Source organism: Myiozetetes cayanensis, unplaced genomic scaffold (assembly GCF_022539395.1).
Source record: "Myiozetetes cayanensis isolate MyiCay16 unplaced genomic scaffold, myiCay2020 scf1, whole genome shotgun sequence".
Classification (NCBI taxonomy): Eukaryota; Metazoa; Chordata; class Aves; order Passeriformes; family Tyrannidae; genus Myiozetetes; species Myiozetetes cayanensis.
The window spans coordinates 120421904-120446057 of NW_026086604.1; the positions used below are offsets into that span (position 1 = coordinate 120421904).

The 24154-nt window shown below is 41.0% G+C and overlaps 1 protein-coding gene across 5 annotated transcripts; it reads left to right on the forward strand.

Annotated features, from left to right (window-relative positions):
* The first annotated feature begins 142 nt into the window (after nucleotides 1-142).
* TMEM196 (transmembrane protein 196) lies at nucleotides 143-23778 on the forward strand. Of its 5 annotated transcripts, none has more exons than XM_050315397.1 (5): nucleotides 143-507; nucleotides 16383-16439; nucleotides 18285-18539; nucleotides 20360-20433; nucleotides 22937-23778. In XM_050315397.1, the coding sequence occupies exons 1-5, from the start codon at nucleotides 343-345 to the stop codon at nucleotides 22941-22943; spliced, it is 558 nt and encodes a 185-aa protein (XP_050171354.1). In that variant the 5' UTR covers nucleotides 143-342; the 3' UTR covers nucleotides 22944-23778. The 5 variants fall into 5 exon arrangements, with proteins under 5 accessions (XP_050171354.1, XP_050171380.1, XP_050171363.1 ...); XM_050315406.1 differs by having other exon boundaries at nucleotides 203-501; XM_050315415.1 differs by having other exon boundaries at nucleotides 206-489.
* Nucleotides 23779-24154: the final 376 nt, after the last annotated feature.

Genomic DNA, 24154 nt, shown 5'->3' on the forward strand with positions numbered 1-24154 from the left:
CGGCGGAGGCGCAGCCCCTGAGGAGCGCGGTGCCGCGCACCCACCGCCGGGCCGGCACCTTGGAGAGCTCCACCGCGCCGGGACCGCGCTCGGGGCCGCGCCGGGGCCGCGCTCGGGGCCGCGCTCGGGGCCGGCGCGGCGCTGCCTGCGCGGGGCCCGGCGGTGCCGGGGCCGCCCCGCCGCCCCTCGGCAGCGCCCGCCGGCCGCGGATGCGCCGCTCCGCCCCGGCTGCCGCCGAAGGAAGAAAAGTTTGGGGGCGACTTAGGGCCGCGGGAGCGCCGGCGGAGAAGGAGGATGCGCGGTTTCCCCGGCTGATCGGGAAGGAAGGATGACCAAGGGAGGATGTGCACCAGCAGCCAGATCATCGGGAGCCTCCTGGTGCTCTCCGTGCTGGAGATAGGGTTAGGGGTGTCCAGCGTGGCCGTGGGGGCGGTCAGTTTCAGCCTGGTCCTCACAGAGCATAAACCTCAGCTGGGAGACTCTTCTCCGGTATGGAGCGGGGTGTGTGTACGTTAGCCATTTCACTCTCTCTTTAACTCTTTATGGTGATGGTCAGACCGTGCGAAGGCATCCCCCTTTCCCTTCCCTTTTCTTCCCTTCCCGCCCGCGTGTGCATGCCGCGCCGAGAGCCTCGCCGGGTCCATTTCCGATGTGCATGCGGTGCGGTCTGAACAGTCGTGGGGCGGGAGGCTCGGCGGGGAGAGATGTGTGTGTGTGTGTGATGGGCGTGGGAGACCCCTTCTTCCTCGCTTCTTTCCGTTTTTCAATCTTGCCGTGCACAATTGAACTTTCTATGAACCCCTTCTCACACCTGGGAAAGCCCGATGCCTCGAGTGGAACACGGGCCAGAGCTTACAGTCTTTAAATTGGCTGTGAGCTTTGCGTTTTAAAAAGAACAGCCCCTATTCCTTACGAAGGTGTTTTAAATTAATGTCAAGGGTATGTCAGCCGAGTCCTGGGCTTTTGGAGGAAAAAGAGAAAGAGGAAATGGGAAAGAAAAGGAAAGATGTGTTCTCATGATCTGGTCACCCTGAGCTTCTTGTAAAATGAACTAAAAAAAAAAAAAAAAGAAACAACCAATAATGGGTTAATAGAAGCAGCATGTTCATATCACTGAGCATTTCTCACTTCTCAAAATGTTTCTTTATTTTTTCCAGTTTGAGATATGCATGTTTCTAGGAAGAATTTTCGTCCAAATGGTTATTTATATTTATGAAACAAAGAGTAGGAAATATTGAATAATCAGCCTAAACATGAGTGGGCATTTTTGAAGTCCAAATCTGGTTTTGGCCAGCTTGGATTTTACAACAGTATTTGTAAAACGATTGTTTCCTTTGCTTGAGTTAACATGAGAAATGCAAAACACTCTTGATTGTTCACCAGTGTAACCTCCTGTAATTTATAGATTCATTCTGACAAAGTATTTCATGTAATATTCTCACTGTCAATAATTATTCATTATTGAAAACAGTCATAAATATTTTTGGCAGTATATAAACACACACATAATTCTGCACTGCAGAACAGGTAGGCGAGAAATGAAAATGAAGACCAGATCAGATAAGACAGTGGCCAACAGGTAATGATATTGTCAAAATCACTTCAGAAAGGGAGGTTTCTAATCATTGCTGATGAAGAAAAAATTATGTACAAACGTATGTATCTGAAGATTCAATGACAGAGGGCAATATCCTGGGTTTCACTGAGTCAAAGAGCTTTGATCAGTCAGTCAGATCAGTATTTTATGCAGTGATTGAATTTTGTGACAACGTTACCATAGCTGATATAATTTCATGACGATGCACATTTCCTGCACAACTGCTTCATTTTTATTCTTTCTGTTACCCCAGAATTTGTACTAGCCATAGATTAAAATCTGCGTTAGATGTTGGTTCCAAGGACCTTATAATCAAAGCGAGACAGATATAGGATAAAAGGGTTTAAGGGAGTATGAAGAAATAACAAACCAAAACTGAGTGGTATAACAGGTGGTTGCATTAACACACCAGCAGTCTGGCTGATTTCAAGCTGTTCATAGGAAGAGTTTTAGAGAGCAATAAGACAGAGGACAATAAAGTGGTTTTGCAGGTGTTTATAGGAAATTATCCTCATATGTGAGTGCAGAGGCATGGAAGGGAGCCCAAAGGGACTTGTTTGCAAATGTAACAAAGGATGCCCACAACCAGAGCCAGCAGAGGCTGGCATCCAGTGCTAGGAACTGAGTAAAAACTACAGGTTGGGTAGGCAGAGAGAAGCCTTGAAGAAAGTGTAAAGTGGAAGCAAGCAGCTTATGCTTCATGTAGCAGAGGAAATGAGAAATCACAGTGGCATGCAGAGTGGGGTGACATGGTTATGAAGGCTTACTTACTTTTCCTTCAACTAAAGATCTATGGTCTAAACTGTCATCATTATAGCACTCTCTTTGTACTACTCCAGCAGTTCAAACTGTCTGTTAGGTTGCGTTCTTCTTACTTAGGGTACTAGCAGCTGAGACAGGACAAGAAAAGGGGCCAGAGATTTACTGTTCTCCAGGGATGCTTATGGACATGGGTAACTAGACCCAAATTAAAACAACTGGAGAAAGGTTTGTTTGGACAATCCTCAGGATTGTCCTGTTGCAGAAGTGGCATAAGCCACCTTTCCGTTCACCAGATCTTACACTGAGTTCATGTTGCCTGTATTAAAGAATATATCTTCCATAAAATATGTTATTTTCTTCCAATTCACATTCTTGAATCAAGGTTTTCCTTTGAGAAACATACACTAATGAAAATAAAGGGACTTTAAAGGAAAAAATAATTCTTTGACATGTTAGGATGCAAAACACTTAAGTTGAACAGCCTTCTGTTGTAATTTACTTGGAAATACGCAGAAAACCTTTGACCCTGTTCTATCCTTTTATGTGGGTGTAACTCAGCAGAGACCCAAGTTCAGAAGGAAGTAGATGAAGATAGCATCACCATGGAAACCTTAACCTGAATTCTTAAAATTTGGGCATCTTAAAAATCATGCACATTCTATCTTCTATACTTGCCTCCCTGCAATGCTTGCATTTGACAAACTTTAGCTTTTTTCTTAAAAGAGTTTTTCTTATTTTTCATTGCCTCCATTCAGACAGATAATTTACGAACATACCTAACTTTAATCATGTGAATCCTACCCACAGGATTAGAGATACAACTGAAGTTAAGCATGGGCTGAAGTGATCTGATCACTGCACGCCTTGCATTATGTATAAACAAATCAGTGAAAGTAGAGTAGACTAGAACTAAGAAATTGAAAGCCTAGGCAATGTCCACACCAAAAAATGAGTGGAAATGGGAAAAAAAGTTTGTAAATTTGTTATTCTCATTGGAATTGAGCTGGATTAAGATAGTAAAAGTTCTTTAAAATTTAGCTGAAAGAAAACAACTGAAGGTGTGACTGACTTCTCAAATTATCTGGAGCATGTGGAGACAACTATCCAATTTACATCATAGCCAATCTGTCCTTTTTAAATAGGCCATGCTGCTAAACTGAAAAAAAACCCCACCATAAAAACAGTCCCAAATACCCGAAGGTGCACATGTTGTTGATTTCTGAATTTTCTTTCTCTTATGATTTATTGGGATAACCTATTCCACAGGCTGTAATCAGTGTCTCCCAGATTTCTCTCTTTCTCAGAAATTGAGGTATATTTCTGAAATCCACCATTCCAATTCAGTTATATGATAAACTATATAAATGATCCAACCAATGAGAACGCTGAACCAATAACACTAACATAGTAAGAATGACAGCATCCATAGCAAAGGCTTTTGCACAAACAAACAAACAAAAATATCAGACGATAATAATCCAAAAAGTATTCACAGACATTTTTTAAATGGTCACATACTTTCATATCTATATTTAGAACATAGTGGCTGCATCACTATCATTATGAGTAGTGACTAGACATTCACACACATGTGTATGGTTCTAATCCTTATTTATTCTGCAGTGGTGAATAAATCACTGCTATAAATGTGATTCCCTCAGAGAGAGAGAGAATGAGAGACAAAGGCCACATCTTTAGGCAAATATGCCATCTCTCTTTATATGCAAGAGAGATACCCAATGATTCACTTATGGCTATGCCTCTCAAGAGTAATTGTTTCTTCCCTTATTAAGACAAATACCTAAATGTATTTGAGAGATATGCATTTTCTATAAGTTGGTCTGGCTGCCTGTCTGTAGAGAGACACAGAATTATTGTTTTCATGATTTTTGATTTTAGCATAGTGGAAGTCTGCCTGCCCATTAAAAATCTGCATTTATAGTTTGGCTACAGAAATTTGTTCCAAGATGGCACTTGAAATATTTGACTTAAATGACTTTATTTCTTTAGCCAGGATTTGAGGGGAAAGAAAAAGTGTCAGTCTGTATGGAGCTCTCCCAGAGCAAGAACATAATTTTAGACTATTAAACCAATGTTGGTGGCCTAAAATTTTAAAACACTAAATATTGCATTTAGTTTTTACCACTGCCAAGTTTCCTTTGGAAAGAAGAGTCAAACTATTTTTTTGCCCAAAAAATAACACTAAAAAAATCACATTATTGTTTAGCATGCTGACAAAATGCAGATGTGACCCTACTTTCTTTTAACATGTGCTGCTCAGGCTTGACTCTTCCTCAGAACCAATTAAGGTGAGTGAGGGGTGGGTCAGGCTCGTTAGCAAGTGCTGGGGGAGGCTATATAAGAACCTCCAGGAGAACTACTCAGCCATTTGCTGCTCAGGCTTGACTCTTCCTCAGAACCAATTAAGGTGAGTGAGGGGTGGGTCAGGCTCGTTAGCAAGTGCTGGGGGAGGCTATATAAGAACCTCCAGGAGAACTACTCAGCCATTTGCTGCTCAGGCTTGACTCTTCCTCAGAACCAATTAAGGTGAGTGAGGGGTGGGTCAGGCTCGTTAGCAAGTGCTGGGGAGGCTATATAAGAACCTCCAGGAGAACTACTCAGCCATTTGCTGCTCAGGCTTGACTCTTCCTCAGAACCAATTAAGGTGAGTGAGGGGTGGGTCAGGCTCGTTAGCAAGTGCTGGGGGAGGCTATATAAGAACCTCCAGGAGCGTGAGCGAAGATCGCTCACGCACCCCCACAGGAGTAGACTAACAGGGGGTGGCACAACAGTTTCAAGGCATTTCAAGCCTGCAGGGCACAACCAGCTCCCTTTTCTTGTAGGTGAGTGTGCTTTTTAAAGCTAACAATGGTTTCCAGAAAAACAAAAACTGTTACTGCTGTTAATACCAGGAGTGTGTTTGCTCAGACACTCCCCTCGAAGAAGGATGCAGCCACCCAGGTCTCTGGGTGTGCTGAGTGTCTGAGCCTGACGTTGGTACCGGAGGATGGTGTAGGAGGTAGCTGTGTACGATGCGAGCAGGTGAGTGATTTGCTGTGCCTTGTAGCAGAACTTAAGGAAGAGGTAGAGAGATTAAGGTGCATTAGGGAGAGTGAAAAAGAAATTGACTGGTGGAGTCAAACCCTTTTAAACCCTAAGGAAGTCCAACAGGAGACGGCGAAGCCCTGCCTCTCCTGCCATAAGACAGATGGAGCAGACCAAAATGATGGGGGGGAATGGAAACAGGTCCCTAATGGGAGAGGTAGAAGAATTCTTTCTAGACCCCCATCACCCCTCAGGGTGCCCTTGAAGAATAGATACGAGACTCTGGACCCAGACAGTCAGGTAGAGGACAGCCAAGATGATCCCTCTAGAGAGCCTCCTTGTTTGGCCCCGTCCAAAAGACGGATTACAACCACAGGTATAAAAAAAAAAAGAAGGGTAGTTGTAGTCGGTGACTCCCTTTTGAGGGGAACTGAGGGCCCTATATGTCGCCCAGACCCATCCCAGAGAGAAGTATGCTGCCTTCCTGGGGCCAGGGTGAGGGATATTAGTAGGAGACTTCCTGAGTTAATTCAGCCCTCAGACTATTATCCTCTGGTGGTAGTCCAGGCTGGCAGTGAGGACATTAATCAAAGAAGTGCCAAGATAATTAAAAAAGACTTTAAAGCACTGGGTCAGTCAGTTCAGGGGACAGGAGCACAGGTGATATTTGCCTCAGTTCCTGTACTATCTGGGATGGATGAGGAGTTAAATAAAGAGAGGAGTAAAAAAGCCCAACTCCTCAACAGATGGCTAAAGAATTGGTGCCACCATCAAAATTTTGGTTTCTTTGACCATGGGGCAAACTCCATGGTACCTAGTTTCTTAAAATCAGATGGGATTCATCTTTCTAGGAAGAATAAGAGGACTGTAGCCCATAAGTTAGCGAGGCTGATTAGGAGGGCTTTAAACTAGGTTTGAAGGGGGAAGGGGTTGAAACCGGGCTCTCCAGTGATCAGCCTAAGGATGGAAAGCCTGAGTTAAGAATTAAATCAACAGCCCACCTGAAGTGCATGTACACTAATGCACGCAGTATGGGCAACAAACAAGAGGAGCTGGAGGCAATTGTGCAGCAGGAAGGCTATGATGTAGTCGCCATCACAGAAACATGGTGGGATGACTCGCATGTCTGGAGTGCTGCTATGGAAGGCTATAAGCTCTTCAGGAAGAACAGGCAGGGGAGGAGAGGTGGAGGGGTGGCTTTATATGTTAGAGACTCTCTGGACCCTGTTGAACTTGAGGTCAGCAACAATAAGGTTGAGTGCCTGTGGATCAAAATCAGGGGGAAGACCAACAAGACTGACATCATCATGGGTGTCTGTTACAGACCGCCCTACCAGGATGATGAAGGGGATGAATTATTCTACAAGCAGCTGGCGGATGTCTCAAAATTGTCAGCCCTTGTCCTTGTAGGTGACTTTAACCTGCCGGATATCTGCTGGGAGCTCAATACTGCAGAGAAGAGGCAGTCTAGGAATTTCCTGGAGTGTATAGAGGACAATTTCCTTCATCAACTGGTAAATGAACCTACCAGGGGTAAGGCCCCGCTAGACCTGCTGTTTACAAACAGAGAGGAGCTGGTGGGAGATATAGTGGTTGAAGGCCGCCTAGGAAATAGTGATCATGAAATAATAGAATTTTCAATACTCAGAGATTCAAGGAGAAACAACAATAAAACCTCTACGCTGGACTTTCGGAGGGCAGATTTTGACCTATTCAGAAGTCTAGTCCAGAGCATACCCTGGGAAACAACCCTTGAAAACAAGGGAGTCCAGGAGGGATGGATGTGCTTCAAACAGGAAGTTTTGAGTGCACAGGAACAGGCCATACCGGTGTGCCGAAAGGCAAGCCGGCGGGGAAGACAACCAGCCTGGTTAAACAGGGAGATTCTGAAGGAAATCAGGGATAAAAAGAGAGTTTATCGACTATGGAAGAGAGGGCTGGCTACTTACGAAGAATTCAGGAAGACAGCTAGATCATGCAGAAAGAAAATCAGGGATACAAAAGCGCAATTTGAAGTTAAATTGGCCACTTCTGTTAGGGATAACAAAAAGTCCTTCTATAAATACATTAATAACAAAAGGAGGGGCAAAGAAAACCTCCATTCTTTGATGGACTCGGAGGGAAACATAGTTAATAGAGATGAGGAGAAGGCTGAGGTACTTAACACCTACTTTGCCTCAGTTTTTACCAGTAAGACAGGTGGCCCTCAAGGCAACTGGCCTCTGGAGCTGGTAGACAGAGAGAGGAAACCAAATAGCCCCCCTGTATTCCAGGAGGAAATAGTTAGTGACTTACTGAGCCACCTGGATCCTCACAAGTCTATGGGACCAGATGGGATCCATCCTAGGGTAATGAGGGAGCTGGCAGAAGAGCTTGCCAAGCCGCTCTCCATTATCTTCCAACAGTCCTGGCTCACTGGGGAGGTCCCACATGATTGGAAGTTGGCAAATATCACCCCAATCCATAAAAAAGGCTGCAAGGCTGACCCTGGTAACTACAGGCCTGTCAGCCTGACCTCGGTGCCTGGCAGAGTTATGGAACAGATCATCCTGTGTGCAATCACACAGCACCTACAAGATGGACAAGGAATCAGACCCAGCCAGCACGGGTTTAGGAGAGGCAGATCCTGCTTGACCAACCTGATCTCCTTTTACGATCAGGTGACTCACCTGGTGGACGAGGGGAAGGCTGTGGATGTGGTCTATCTGGACTTCAGCAAAGCCTTTGACACTGTCTCCCATAAGATACTCCTGGAAAAGCTGGCAGCCCATGGCTTGGACAGGGGCACTCTGTGCTGGGTTAGGAACTGGCTGGAGGGCCGGGCCCAGAGAGTGCTGGTGAACGGGGCTGCATCCAGCTGGCGGCCGGTCACCAGTGGTGTCCCCCAGGGATCAGTGCTGGGCCCAGTCCTGTTTAACATCTTTATCGATGACCTAGATGAGGGGATTGAGTCCATCATCAGCAAATTTGCTGATGACACCAAGTTGGGAGGGAGTGTCAACCTACCAGAAGGCAGGAGGGCTCTGCAGAGGGACCTGGATAGACTGGAGAGATGGGCTGACTCCAATGGGATGAAGTTCAACAAGGCCAAGTGCCGGGTCCTGCACTTTGGCCACAACAACCCCCTGCAGCGCTACAGGCTGGGGACAGAGTGGTTGGAGAGCAGCCAGGTGGAAAGGGACCTGGGGGTGCTGATTGACAGGAAGCTGAACATGAGCCAGCAGTGTGCCCAGGTGGCCAAGAAGGCCAATGGCATCCTGGCCTGCATCAAGAACAGTGTGGCCAGCAGGAGCAGGGAAGTGATCCTTCCCCTGTACTCTGCGTTGGTGAGGCCGCACCTTGAGTATTGTGTTCAGCTCTGGGCCCCTCAGTTCAGGAAGGATATTGAGGTGCTGGAGCGGGTCCAGAGAAGAGCAACCAGGCTGGTGAAGGGACTTGAGCACAAGTCCTATGAGGAGAGGCTGAGGGAGCTGGGATTGTTTAGTCTAGAGAAGAGAAGGCTTAGAGGTGACCTCATCACTCTCTTCAACTACCTGAAGGGAAGTTATAGCCAGGTGGGGGTTGGTCTCTTCTCCCAGGCAACCAACAACAGGACAAGGGGACATGGGTTCAAGCTCTGCCAGGGGAAGTTTAGGTTAGATGTTAGGAAGAAATTCTTTACAGAGAGGGTGATCAGGCATTGGAACGGCCTGCCCAGAGAGGTGGTGGATTCACCATCCCTGGAAGTTTTTAAAAAGAGATTGGACATGGCCCTTAGTGCCATGATATAGTAATTAGAGTTGGATCAGGGGTTGGACTTGATGATCTTGGAGGTCTTTTCCAACCCAATCTATTCTATGATTCTATGATTGCATTTTCATCAAACTGACCATATTTCTGTCTGGCTCCCGCTCCTGATGAAATTAATCTTAGGACTTTCAATGAACTCAGTGAAAGCTGGGAAGAGTTCTGTACCTATAGATGAGGAAGGATGTACCAAGTGTGGAAGTTTCTTGCCTTGCATGCAGTCAGAACAATTCACTCCAACTGAAGTCATTCAATATGTTTTCCCTATCATTCAAAGACTCCAGAGACATAAATCAATCTGGAAGATGGTCTGTTTAAAGGGACTTGTAGTTCCTAGATTGGATTTAGAGGATCTGTTGAATATAGGCTGACTTAAGCACATGCTTAAATGTTTTACTAAGATAAGACTTTAATTCACCTCATTATTTTGTGCTGAGAACTTAAGTGTTTTTAGAGATGAGTAGAGGTTTTTTGAATCACTGATAAGCAGGTAGACTTTCAGATTCAGAGACACACTTCTAAATTTCCTTGAGTGTTTCCAAAAACCATTTCCCATCTCTGCAGGTCTAGAACCAGATGAATGGAAACACTAATTACAGGGACTGGGATAGAATTTAAACTGCTTGAATATGGCTTGAATCAGTGGAAATTGTAGCAGCACCTGAGCTGACAAGACCAAACAGCACACTGACAGATGAAGGTATTAGCTCAGTTTAGACATATTTTAACTCTGTGTGTCACTTATAACAGAGCCTCCACTCTCAGCATGACAGATTTGGTGGAACACAGGGTTGGGTTGCGGCAATGCTGTTGCTTCTGGTTCTGTGTCCGGATGACTTTCAACCTACTGCCTAGGCGTGCTCTTTTTGCCTGTTGTAATTTTTCTCTAGTTTGATGCCTTTGTTTTCAGGAGTGAATTCTGTGCCCTTTATGCCTGCACTAAGAAAACTTAATTCTTGTTCTGAAATACTGCTTTGAAGAAGAGTTACAATTAGAGATACCTCTTCTGTTTAGTTCATCCATTAGATTTCAACTTTTTCTCATTTGGATGGAGTTGAAATATTGTTAAGTAGAGTCATCCTTTCCTTATGTTATTAATTTCAAATTCCTGGTTATTCTCCTGGAACTCACATGTTTATGCAGCTTTAGTATATAACACAGATTTTCTGGTTCACTACCTGACAAAGGTAAAAAAATGTGAAGCTGTTGATTGTGTCTTGATGGTTTAGTTTTCCAAGTAGAGGATCATTTGAATAGGTATGATACACTTTCCTTTTCACTATGTTATATTCCATTTTAGAATAATTTCCCTTCTTCTATCTCATCAGATACATATGGATGACCCAGAATGATGGAGGACTTTTCATGGAATGTACATAGCGTAGCAGTCTTCTTTGTCATGAACAATGACTAGGGATCAAGCAGTCCTTATATTCAATAGGATTTCTCTACTGTTTTGTTCAGCCTGTCTCCAGGAAATTTTTCCATGTACAGTTTTCATTTTTTTCAAGGGAATTGCATTCTCTGTTGCCTTTGCCTCTTCAAAACAGAAGGCAGAAAGGTTTCTTAGCTCCAATATATAAAATAAAAATAGTTCCTTTTCTTCTGCATGGTGGAAAGCAATAAATCTTTGGCTTCCTGCAAGTATAACTAAAACTGAATCTTTTATTCAGACTACCAGGAAGAAAGTACCCATTTTCCAGGGGAAAGTGAAAGAGGCCAAGTCTTTTGTTACCGAAAGTATGAAATAGGGATGGATCCAAACCACAGAACTTGAATCTAAATTGGGATTTCAGCCTTCTTACCAAAATTTCTGGCTGTTTAGATCTGAGGTTTTGTTTCAAGCCAGTATTTAATATAAAGTAAATTAAAGCAGGCTCAAAATAAACATTCCCTTTTTCTGGGAGGTTCTTGGGTTTTTATTCCGAAGCTCAACTGACAAAAAGAGAGATTTTCCAACATGCATACTGAACATTAGCAGGCACGGCTGCAGTGGGAATGGCAAAGACACTACCAACACTACTGCATCACCTTGCAATCACATAGTGCTATCAGAGTGATTCCAACTGTGATAGTTCCCTGGTGAATCATCACTGAAAGGGGGATTGAGGCACTCACAGTTCACTGAGTGTCTAAGTAGCTTTTATGCTTTGTGGTATCTTTCTTTGGATTTTTTACCATTCACTCAGTAGTGGTTATGTCCCTGTCTATTAGTGGATGATACACTCTCACAGAATCACAGGATCATAGAATAAGGATTGTAAGGGACATTAAAGATCACCTAGTCTCAACTATCCCTACCATGGGCAGGAACATCTCCTACTAGACCAGGTTGCTCAAAGCCTTGTACAACCTGGCCTTGAGCAGTGCTAAGGTAGAGTCATCCACAACCTCTCTGGGCAAACTGTTCCAGTATCTCATCATTCTCACAGTGATGAATTTCTTCCTAATGTACAGCCTAAATTTACCCTTTCAATTTGTACCCATTACTCCTTGTCCTATCACTACAGCTCCTGACAAAGAGTCCCTCTCTGGCTTCCCTGCAGGCCCCCTCAGATACCAGAAGGCTACTGTGAGGTGTCCACACAACCTTCTCTTCTCCAGGAAGAACAGCCCCAACTTTCTCAGCCTGTCTTTGTAGGGAAGGTGCTCTAGTCTTCTTATCAACTTTCTGGCCCTCCTCTGGACTTGCTCCAAGAGTTTCAATACATGCCTGCTCTGCTAGTTTTGACACAAAACCCTCATGTATATATAGGAGGTATGAATAAGTCTGCAACCAAAAGTAACCCCAGGATCAATGGGGTTTGGTTGTAGTTAGTGATTTATGTAGTTTTTTAAGTGAACTTTTTGGACATCTTTTAGCATTTTATGTTGGGTTTTTTTGTTTGTTTTGTTTTGATTTTGTTTTTGGTTTTGGGGTTTTGTTTGGTTTTGTTTTGTTTGGTTTTGTTTTGGTTTTGTTTGTTTGTTTGTTTTCTTATGAATAATAATTAAAATGAAAGTCCAAGAGTAAGACATCTGTTTTTAAACAAGTCTTAGCTGAGGGTTCCTCTCTGGCTCCCAGGTTATTTTGTAGGCCTTGTTAGTTTAGCTTATGCTTAATTAAATGTTTTAGTCTTATTCTTCGCATGAGTTGTGAACAATTCAACAACTGAACATTCTTTACAAGGAGCTTATCTTAAGGGATATATTTCTTTTCCACTCCTGATTTACTGTATTTTCAGTATAAGTTTGTTTGCCTAGCTTACCTCAGGTTAGAAAATGTAGCTACATTTAAAGAGTCCATGAGGTTGGTTGGTAAAAATTGACTGAGGATAATCAGTGAACAAATAGAAAGGAACAATTCCTCACAATGACAGTGTTAGTTATTCATGGGCAAACTGTATTCCAGAGTAGCTCAACAGTTAGAAATCAAGTTTAACTGGTATGACATATTGCCATGAAGATGAAGCCCATCAGGATAGCCAGAAACAGACAGAGAGCGTCAACAGAGCCTCTGGTGACTCTATTCCAGTTGGCAGTATTATAAAGTAGAAGAAGATTTCTAATTAAAAGACAAACAGGGACAAACACAGGAAATTCCTTTTCAGTTGATTTATATTCACATCCTTTTTCTAGTACAAAGAGCTAGTGTAATTTCTCCCATCCAATTTTCATTACTGCTAATTACAACATTGGGACATCAAAAATTTTACAGGAAATGCCTACAACACAAACAGGCCCCCCCCCCCCCCCTCACTCTCTAACTATTCTATCAAAAGCCAGAGAACAGAGTCTATCACATAATGTCCTACTGAAATCCTAACCTTTCTAGAGGTCTCCACATTGAGAAGCCCAGCTAAAGAAAATCTGTTTGAGCAGTGTTCCTGAGCCCTGGGTGTTACTAATACTCTATCCATAAAGCAGTTTTCCACTCCTTCCAATGAATCAGCCGTAGAAGAGAGTGGTAAACTTGGCTCATCATTTTCAAAGCTTTGCATGAGGTTTAATTGCCTGACACTGTGGCTCAAATTCATCCATTGGTTGCAAAATGCCTGCTGTCATAAATAAATAACCATACAGGGTTTGGGGTAAGCCTTTTCTTTATGAATGTAATACACTGTCATCTAAAAAAAACCCCAACTAAAATAACATTAATCCTTTGATGCTGCCCAAGTGCTTTTCTTCCGAGGTTTTTAACATATTCAGGCACATAAGTGCATTCAGTTTCACAACTTGTTTGTCTCCTAGTCATATGGATTAAAAAACTTCATCATGATCTTCTCACAACTACACAGAAGAACATGGAAGAAGCAGGAATATCCAGCTTCTCTGAGTTAGAATAGAATAATTTCACTTCATTCTCTGTTTAGTTCTTTAACTAAGGAACACGTTATTCCTTGTGTATGTGTATAAATAGTGTAGATGTAGAGAAAATACATACAGAGTATATATGACACAATAAAATACTATCAAAAAGTCACAGAATTTTCCAAGTTGTAAGGGACCCATAAAGATTACCAAGTCCAACTCCCTGCTCCCTGTTCCTCCACATGACTAAGAGCAGCATCCAGAATGCCCCTTGACCTTCTGACAGGCTTGGTGCCATGGGAAGCCTGTTTCAGTGACACCCTCTCAGCGAAGAACTTTCCTCTGATGAAACTTCATTCCATTTCCTCGTGTCCTATCAGTGATTATCAGAGAGAGATCAGCATCTCCCCCTCCACTGCCCCCCCACCTTGAGGAAGGTGCAGACTGTGTGGAGGTCACCTCTCAGCCTTCTCTTCTCCAGGCTGAAAAACCAAGTGACCTCAGCTGCTCATTGTAAGTTGTGCCTTTGAGGCCTTGCACTATCTTGGCTGTCCTTCCCTGGATACACTCTAATAGTTTGATGTCCTTCTTATACTGAGGCAGCCCAACCAGCACACAGTGCTCGAGGTGTGGCTGCACCAGTGCAGAGCAGAATGGGACAGTCCCCTCCCTCACCTGGCTGGCAGTGCTTTGCCAGATGCTCCCCAGGACACAGTTGCAGAATCCGCTCTTGTTAAATTTCATATCGTTGGTGATTGCCAAACTCTCTAGTCTATTCAGATCCCTCTATAAGGCTGCTCTACACTTGACAGAGCACACAGCATCTCCTAGTTTAGGATCATCAGCAAACTTTAGGACTTGTAGATTAGCTCCATTGTCTCTAATTGAAGCAGAATTAGAGCATTCTTGAAACAATGGGTGACCACCTCTTTCATATTCATTCAGCTTTGAAGGCAAATTATCAAACTCACAATTTTTTTTACTAGTTATTGTATTGTACTGTACTGATTGTATTTTTGAGAACTCATTAATTTTTCTATATACAAAAAATTCCTTTCAATCCCATTCATTCACTACAGAGAAGAATTATACTATTAATCCATTTTATCAAATCTGACTGAATAGAATTTAATTACAAAGATATCTTTAACAAATTTCTTTTGAGGTTTCGGCATTAATGCTGAGAAATACAAAACACTATATGTGAAAATCTGAAGCATACCTGTTGAAGGTAATCTGCAATGAGAGGACTGGGAGTGAAACTCCAAAACTTCACAGAAAGCCTGAGTGAAAACTTAAAAAGCAGATATGATGAGCTGATATCTCCTCTTCTTACAGGAAAAGGTGTAAGGGGAGCATTACCCATTGGTGATTTTTTTTTGTTTTGCTTTGTTTCTATTGTTATCCCAGTCAGTGGGCTCTAATAGCAATTACCAGTTGTATGTCCTGGTATGTCCTGAGCCATTCATCACCATGATCTACATGACCCAGCCCTCTCTGTAATCTGATTGGTATTAAGCTCACATCCCATACTTGGTGTAAAGGTAAATAATACACAAAATTTAACCACATTTATTGTGGGGAACTGATTTGATGGGTCTAACTTAGAGTAAAAGCTTAGATATATGCGTGAACTACTTTAGTTGCAGGGAGATAAATTATGTTTTAAAGCACCTCCTCAACTGAAATAGTGAAGTTACAAAATTTTAGAGTGTAAATGAGATGAGTGTAACTGTAACATATTACCCGGACATTGAATGCCATATAGAAACTGCTTAGGTTTTTGGTGGGTTTTTTTCATTTCTTATGTAACAGTCAGGTCTGCTCTGTGATTTAATCATAAATCAAGGTCAAGCACAATCTTTTACTAGAAATACTGTCTCAGTGCAAAAAGAATGTGGAAAAATCCAGTTTTAAAACTACAAAATTACTTCCCAATAGGAGTGTAGGGTTAGCTTTGCTGAAAATATGTAGCCTAGATTTCTTAATAAAAGAATTTATGAGGAATCAAGGAAATATTTTGACAGTGTTACTAATACCTGGAGAAGGCCTTATTGCTTTCACACAACTACTGTATTTCCTACCATGACTGCTCCCTTGGGTACTATTCACTGTTTTCTTCGTTAAACTTTTCTGCAGGAGGAAAAAGAGACATCAGAGAACATCATTGGTCTTTGACAGAGGTCACTATAAAGCATTAACATCCATTCATACCAGATGGTAGGGAGTGTTTTTGGTTTGGTTAATTAGGTTTTGCCTAACCCTTGATGCCACAATTAGCAGATCAGTTTTTGTGAGGGAACTACATGAAACAAAGTATAGATACCCTCATGCTATGTCTTGCAAAGTGAGTAGAGTAACCATCCCAAAGGTGTACTCATATTTACACCTGCACCCACAGAGGTGACTCAATTACATTCTTACCCAAAGTTCCACTGTCTTGAAGACAACAATCCATGTATGATCCCTCATTTCAGATGGTAGGATCACATCATTAAGTGCCTAAGCTATACTTGGAAGTGGATGATTTGGATCAGTGGCTACTACCTTGCTAAACTTTACTGAGAAAAAAAAAACAACAGTATAAAAGCATTTTCTTTTTACTTGCAACATTGGGTTTTTTTTCCTCAAGTTGTTTAGCCAAGAAGGTTAAAATTTGGATTTCCTTTCTTTTCTTATGAGTAATCATGGTCAGCCTGACTTCTCATTCCAGTTCTTATCAGATAAGTGTGTTTATGGTTGAGTTTTAACTTCCTGAAAATAAGGTTTGTGATAAAAATGCTGACAAGTGTAATCATTGCCTAAACTATTGTTGTGGTTACCACCACAGTAACACAGTGGGATTTAAACTTTATACCTTAAATGATGAAGTAATAGTTTGTTGTTTTTTTTCTCTTTGCAGTTCCTGCTTTGTGGCATATGTGGAATATTGTGTGCCAAAAAAAAATCTGGACTTGTTGTAAGTTTTTCCACTGCATCTATAGCACATAAGTATTTGAAAGGCATACTTATCTAACTTGAACTCTATACTGCGGGCTTTCTGTGTCCAAGTGTTTTTGATAAAAACTTACAAAAATTTCAAGTCAGCAATCCAAAAATACAATCAGCACTTTGGGATACTCAAGCAAAACAAGGCAGTTCTGAAATGGCCTATGTAGGTCACGCTATTTAAGCCACACATCCCTATTTATCATTTTCTGGATAAACTTGGATGGGAAACCTCTTGACACAGATTTATATCATGTCAGTAAATGTTTCTCAATAACATCACTAGATTGCATCTTCTCTCCTTCAAAAAACAACACTGGGCTGCCATCTCAATAAGGCTGCTGACCAAGTTTGGTTCTAGATATCATAGCTGTTAAGTATTTTAACAAGTTCGTTTTTCAATCTGAAATATGTGTAAGTCCGTTTTAAAGTCATAGCAGATGTTTTCTGTCTCTTCTAAGAATCAGAAGTACAGTCATTTTTCTGACTGCAGCAAAATGGTGTTATTACTACACAAGTCACAGCAGAACTTTATGTTAAAGACATGATCCTATTGTAAGTGTTAATACCTTACTTAATTTTCTGTCATCTTGATTATTCTGCCACATACAGAGGGAAGTCACATAAAACCAGCGTAAGTGCGAAGGGAATCAAGAGTTCTTTCAGATTGTTTTTTAATATCAGTGAGTTATCCTAAACCCTGTTACAATCATAGCCTCATTTCTTAAAACGTGTACCATATCCAGTTTCTAAAAGCTGTCTGTTCTGGTGGTCTCATGGAAAAGTCACTTGGCAGTGGACTACAACAAACAGCCTCAATGCCACATTCCTGATGAAATGCTCATCCCAGTTGTGTATAGAAGCGGTTCTGCAAGGCTCCATAAATTGGTGCTACCACAGTAGATAAGTATGTATACAAAGCCATAAAGACCTGTTTAGATCAACATGTGACAGGTCAGCAGTATCAAGGGAAGGGAATAAGACTTATTCTGATGAGCACTGTCTCCATAATGAGGTCCTTTGCTCCTGATCCATTTGTGGCTCAAGTACATCCTGAATCATCCTGAATCATCTCCTACTGCGATTAAAAGCAGTAGGAGATCTTTAAACATGTCTCATTAATTGCAGCCTGTTTCACAGCCTTCTAAAATTCCCAGAAACATTTTAATCAAGTTAAAATCTAATAAACCAGATCAACTAACCAACCAATGAAACACATAGACACCAAAGTAACTTTCTGTAGAGCAGCATCACAGATTTCTCTGTTGTTTCTCTTGCTTCTTTGACCAGCACATTCACCTTAAATACTTCTGAATTCCTCACAAAAGCTGCAGAAAGCCTCCAATCTGCTGTCTGACTGAATAAATTATAACTGAGCAGGAGGCAGAGTCAGATGGCACACAAAGCAAGAGAGATTCACTACAAATATATGAGCTATTCACTCCTGAGGCGTAGTGAGAAACTGCACAATAGAAAATTATAACACATCCTGTCATGTTACTGTTCTGCATGAAGAGATGGAAACCACATTTGTGTCCTAGCAGTCCTTCCATTGACTAGGTTTTAATATCACCTACTCATTTTAGCCAGCTTTATCTTACATGCAACATCAATCTTAACTCTTTTACACCAGAAAGCAATGTACTCCCTTGGAGCAATGTGGGAGCTGAGGGAGTTAAAAACAAGTGTCTGTGTGGTGTTTTGCAGTCAACGATGCCATCAAAGAATTGAATTATGGTTAGTCTTATTTTTATATGCATGAATCCATCTCTGAAAAGTGTTACTGTGACGTAACTTCTCTTGTCTCTCCTGACAGATGATACTTTTTTCTGCCTGTTGCATCTGTGGACTAATTGGAGGAATCTTAAATTTTCAATTTCTTCGTGCTCTGACAAAGAAGTCGTCTGCTCTCTATTCTTTGCATCTTGCCTCCATGTCTCTTGCATGCATTGGAATTGGTGGTTGCACCCTTTCTTCATGGCTCACTTGTCGGCTAGCCAGCTATGAACAAAGGCGAATGTTCTCAGAAAGAGAACATTCATTGCATCACTCCCATGAAATGGCAGAAAAAGTGAGTTGTGTGCCCTCCCTTATTTGCTCTGCTTCTCCTGAAATGTTACTGTATGTGTTAAAGTTTACAATTGGCAAGAGGTGCATTCAGTTTTCCGTTTTATATGAGAAAGAGCTTCTGGGAAATGAAATGCTGCCATTCTGTGTAAGCGTTATTATGTTGCATTATATGGAGCTATTTTTAGGTACTGTGTATTTTCAGTACATCCATTTCAATGAAGTACATCCATTTTCAACATAATTCCATTATATAGCTATTCAAGGGCTTAGCTGCTAAATATAGCACTTCATAAATAATTTGAAGGCTTATTAATATGGATTATCATGTATTGTACTGTGAAAAAAGCACAGAATGCTTTCTGTAATCACATCATTGCATGCTTCCAGGATTTAATCAATTTCTTCCTCTCCCAAGTACTCAGCTTATAAAGTAGGTTATTTAAACACACAAGCCACAGTTCACAAACCTAGATAACTAAACCTAAGCATCTAAGGGCATATTTAGATGCATAACTGAAACTGGACTCATTTGCAGCAGCACTGAGCTTTTGCTTCCTTTCTCTATTAAAAGGAAGTTTACTGAGATGTGTAGGAAGGAACACGTTTAGGTGCTGAAACTGAAGCTCTAAAAGCTGAACACACAGGGTCAAAACAATTAATTGAATGGAATTCTTGAAATCAGCTCCTTGACTTTAAAGATATGATTAATATTTAACTCCTTAACTGACACCCTGTGCTTTACATTTGGACTTAATATTCAATGCCTTTCATTTGTGAAAGGAGTAGAAAACAAAAATCAAGTGGACAGCCCACCTAAACCTCCATAGGCAAGTTTGCATTACAGTTGAGTTCAACAGTCTTTATCATATCTACTAACAGCAGAGCAAGGATTAGTTCACTCAGAGTATAGAATGTTTTCGTATTCCCTGACAAAACATGATGCAGCAGTTAATTTTCCATTTAGTAAAAATGACTTGTCACTATTCTTTGGTTTCTTAACTGAGATGAGACTCCAAGTAGAAACAAAGACTGAATTCACCTAGATGACATTTGAAACATGTTTTAGAAAGATGACGTTTGAAATGTTTTGAAAAGTTATATAGTTAAGGTTGCAGCAGTAACATAAAGCAGGGTGATAAAATTAAGCAAAGAGATACATTTCTCCATCTCATTTTAAAATGAAGTATAATTCTGATGAGCTATGTAGGCAAGTATGGTCATGGTCTTGCAGATGGTAGGCTAGATCTTGACTTTCAAAGAGGCTCTTGTCTCAACAAGGACAAAGATAAGAGAAGAGAGGGAAAGAAAAAATAAATGGCCTGGGAAGAAAAACCTTTCAAAATAAAGGAACCTGCCAACCCTATCAATTTGGGCTGAAGATGACTATTTATAGCAGTACTTCACTGCCTACTTTACTGGCGTGTTGACCTATTGAGCTTTCTGACACTTAGCATAGGGGACTGCCAGGTGTCCACTTATCTTGGGTGAAGGGCCATGACATGTGCAGAGCAACTCATTACACATGCTCAGCAGATGTGGGATGTGCCCCACTGATGGTGACCTGATCTGGGACTTCCTAGACCTGTGGACTGCCTGCTGCTGGCAGGGTTGAGTACATTAGCTCATGGCATGCCCCTAAAAAATAATGAAGGCTACTTAAAAACTTACATTAAATTAGGCCCGGATTTAGAAAATAGCTTTCAAGTGTTTTATATATAAGACTATTTTGTATATTTATACTGATATACAGTAATATAGACATGTACTGCATGTGCATTTGTTTGTGCTATATTTATTGTATAATTGTTATATTTATATTAGAGATTGAGGGGTATTGAAATAACCGACCTGCCCAGCTGCCCGGTGATTCCCCCGACACCAGAGTTACCTCCAAGGTACGCTGAACACTAGGGAGCTACCATGTTGTTATGTCACTTCAGGAAGGGCCACCTCTAAGAGGAAGTCATAGTTTCAGCTAATCCAAATTGGCTGAGGCTATGATGTCACTCTGAGTAAGGAATGGTGCTTCCAGGTAGTGACATAACTCTACGTGGTGAACGCTGCAATCTGGAAGTAAGTTGAGTATTTAAAATATTCACCCTAGTTATAGACATCCAAATACTCTTATTTGGATGTAGCCACCATTGATTCACTCTGCTTCTAATCTGTGTGCTCCTTAATTCCTTGAATTTAGCAACTTCTTTAAAAAAATGTATTAATACTTTTAAAAAAAAAAAATAGGACTACTGGGGAAAAGAAGTGGTTTTCAATAGTTTCTGAAATTATGCTGATATTCTAGTAGTTGATATCTCTAGAGGATTCAAGTGATAAAGCTGACAAAAGGAACCTTACTCATGAATAACCTTCTGACTATCTTACTATCAAAATGTGGTTGATTGATAGTTACGATTAAATGGCTTTGGTATTCTTGGTCCCTTTCCCAGCTGACAGATTTCTTCAGGGTAGATCCAACAAGGGCTTTAGAGACCTACAAATAAGCAAAACATAATGCCTTGTTTCAGAGCAGACAAGCCCCAAACTTGGATCCAGAGTCCAGTGTTAGGCATCCCTGTTCCTGTTCAGTATGTGAGGAGAGTAAGGCACCCTATGAAAACATCCAACACCATCATCTGCAAATGGAGACTTGGGTGGTAGAAAACTACTCAAAATTCACTAAGTTTACACACCTTATTTTCTGTGAGGCTTATACTTGATTCAGGAGTATTAATTGGCAAGGCTACTTGGTTTGATGGCCCTAAGCTTACTTTGTTGAGAAGAATAGGACATCCTTTCTTTCAAAAACTGTGCAGGGAACAAGTAAGTCTTGTGATTTACTTTAAAATGTAGCTGGTAATACCTGAGAGAGGAAGCATCAGTGCTTCCACTTTATGTTCTGGTCTCTGCTTCCCAAATATTGTGGATTAAAAGAAGAGAAAGAAAGAGCAAGACTAGTAGTAAAGAAGACAAGGTTGCATAATTTTCTTCTCTTTACCAAGACCTCAGCTACTATGCTATAGAGTCAAGTCAGGCTTCTTCCTTCCTTCCTTCCTTTTTCTTCCTTCCTTCCTTTTTCTTCCTTTCTTCCTTCCTTTCTTCCTTCCTTTCTTCCTTTCTTCCTCCCTTCCCTCCCTTCCCTCCTTCCTTCCCTCTTTCCCTCCCTCCTTCCTTCCTTCCTCTCTCTTTCTCTCTTTCTCTCTTTCTTTCTCTCTCTTTCTCTCTTTCTTTCTCTCTGCCTGCCTGCCTGCCTTCTTGCCTGCCTTCCTTTCTTCCTTTCCTTCCGTCTGTCTAGGCCAATGAATCTTGCTTCACTTTTTTCATAGAAGCTTCCACAGGAAGGGGGACAAACAAATCCCTTTTATTCCACATTTTCTCCAAGTTATGTAGGAAGAACAGATGAATTTAATCTTTCCGCACAGAGAAGAACTTCTGGTCCTCATGCAATTATTTTAGAACAAGTTCCATAGTGGCACCTCTACCTCATCTTACCTGAATTTTAAAAATACCCCAAGCTGCACTTTTATGAATGCCTGTTCCTCTTGGCATAGTTAGATGTTCTCTATTATTGGACATAAGCAGCAGATCACTTATTTCGGCATCCAGATTCAATTTGGTATGAAATAGGCCTGGATTGCTCATAATAAGGCTGTTCTGACCATAGACTCTGTGTGGCTTTGCAGCCTCGAAGGTCAGGAAAGTGCTTAATTAATGTGGCCATCCCTATGCTTAGGCAGCTGCTAAGTGGGTATTGTTTGGATTTCAATTTGAGAATTAGAGAATCAAACTCCGAAGAAATCTTGCTTTAGCATTCTGACTCATGAGCAGGTCAGCTTACTCTAGGATGACTCACCTGCCAACAACTGCTGAACTGCTAAAATTGTAGACTGGTATATTAAGGGAAAACCAAAATCAGTGTCATCCCAAGGGAAAGCAAGTAGTTAAGACCCTTAGATCCTGTTTGGATCCAAATGCCTATCTCAGCAAGCATCGAATGGCATCTGTTTACAGCATGTCAGCACAGAAAAGGGTTTGAATGGAAACAGAGACTTAACTACCATCTTGTACTTTTGTACATTAGCACACAATTGATGCAATTTCAAAGGACAACATCAAAAACTTGCACAGATGCCATCAATGCTGTATATGTGGTCTGAGTGTAATGTCCAACTCAATCACTGTCAATGAGTCTATCAGCTTTCAAATATACTTAATTTATGTAGGAAGAAATTTGATTTCTTTTTTTTTTTAGTAAGATTTATCAAGCCAAATAAAAAATGTAAAGTTTTTCTGAATGCTTGAAATTCAGAATTTGTTCAAATTTTATTACAAACTTAGCTAAATGAATTTTGAAGACCATAAAATAATTCTAATTTTAATTAGTGTTTTCTATTCTTGTTCCAGGAAATGACAGACAACTTAAGCAATGGTGGCCCACATCTGATTTATAATGGAAGTGTATATTAAGAGATTTTTAAAAGTTCCATGGAAAGAAGTCGTTTTAGAATTTTCTTCAGGAAAAAAAATAGACTCCAAGAAATTGAGGAAACGGAACTATCTTAGCTTTTATGGCTCAAATGTCACAACTGCAGACCAGCACAGTTGCAATTCCCTTTTAGAACCATGTTCAAAATTTGTCTCCTAAACATTTTGCGGATATACAGTATTTATTCACTTCCTGGCTACTGTCTCTCGGTTTTTTGTCTGAATAACTTTTCAGAGTTGTGATAGTATTTGAAATAGACTTCTCAAGATTCTTCTTCTCATGAAGACTCAAAAAACGGAAAAAAAAAATTAAACTGGACCACACTTAGCCAGCTCATAAGAGAAGGCAGAGGAAGAATGGCTCGGGGGAATCTTTTTCTCCTCTCCACTTAGCAGCATCTGGTGTGATATGATGGCTTCAGATCATGGCATGGTACAGCAACACATCTGCACCATCTCCCTCCACACATTCTGAATGCATCCTGCCTCAGTTTTCCTATCCTCAGTAGGTCATATCAAAAGAGAGTGCAAATTCTTCTTCCAAAAGGCTTCCATTTCACATCCAGAGAGTAAATGAACAGCGTGCTGAAAACAACACCAATGTCTTTGTTTTGAAAGACAGAATGCTCTAAGAATGACATAAATCAAAACCTCAATAATGCCTTGTTGTAAAGAAATTGTAAATATTTCCAATTTGTGAATGAGGTATATTTCGTAATTTGTTCATAAAAGATGACAAATAAAATTAAAACTAAACCAGAGATTATAGAGAGACGTTTTGGGTTTTTTTTTTTCTTGTTAAAAAGATCTTGCAAAGCTGAACTATTATGCTTGCAGTTTTGCACAACATGTTGAAAAGTTCCTAAAAGGGTAAGGCAAGCTCAGAAAGGAAAAAAATGAAGGCTGAACAGAGGCATGGTCAAGGTCAGAAGTCAGAATATCCTGGCAATTCTTCACACCCACAACAGAGTTTGGAGTATATTAACACAGTATGTATGTTAAGACAGCAGCTTTAACTGACCCCAAACTTTATTGTAGGACCTACTGGCTCATATAGCCAAGAAAAATGGAAGATTAAATCTGTAACAGAACATACAAAGCACAATATTCTTAAAAAATATTCATATAAAATTACTC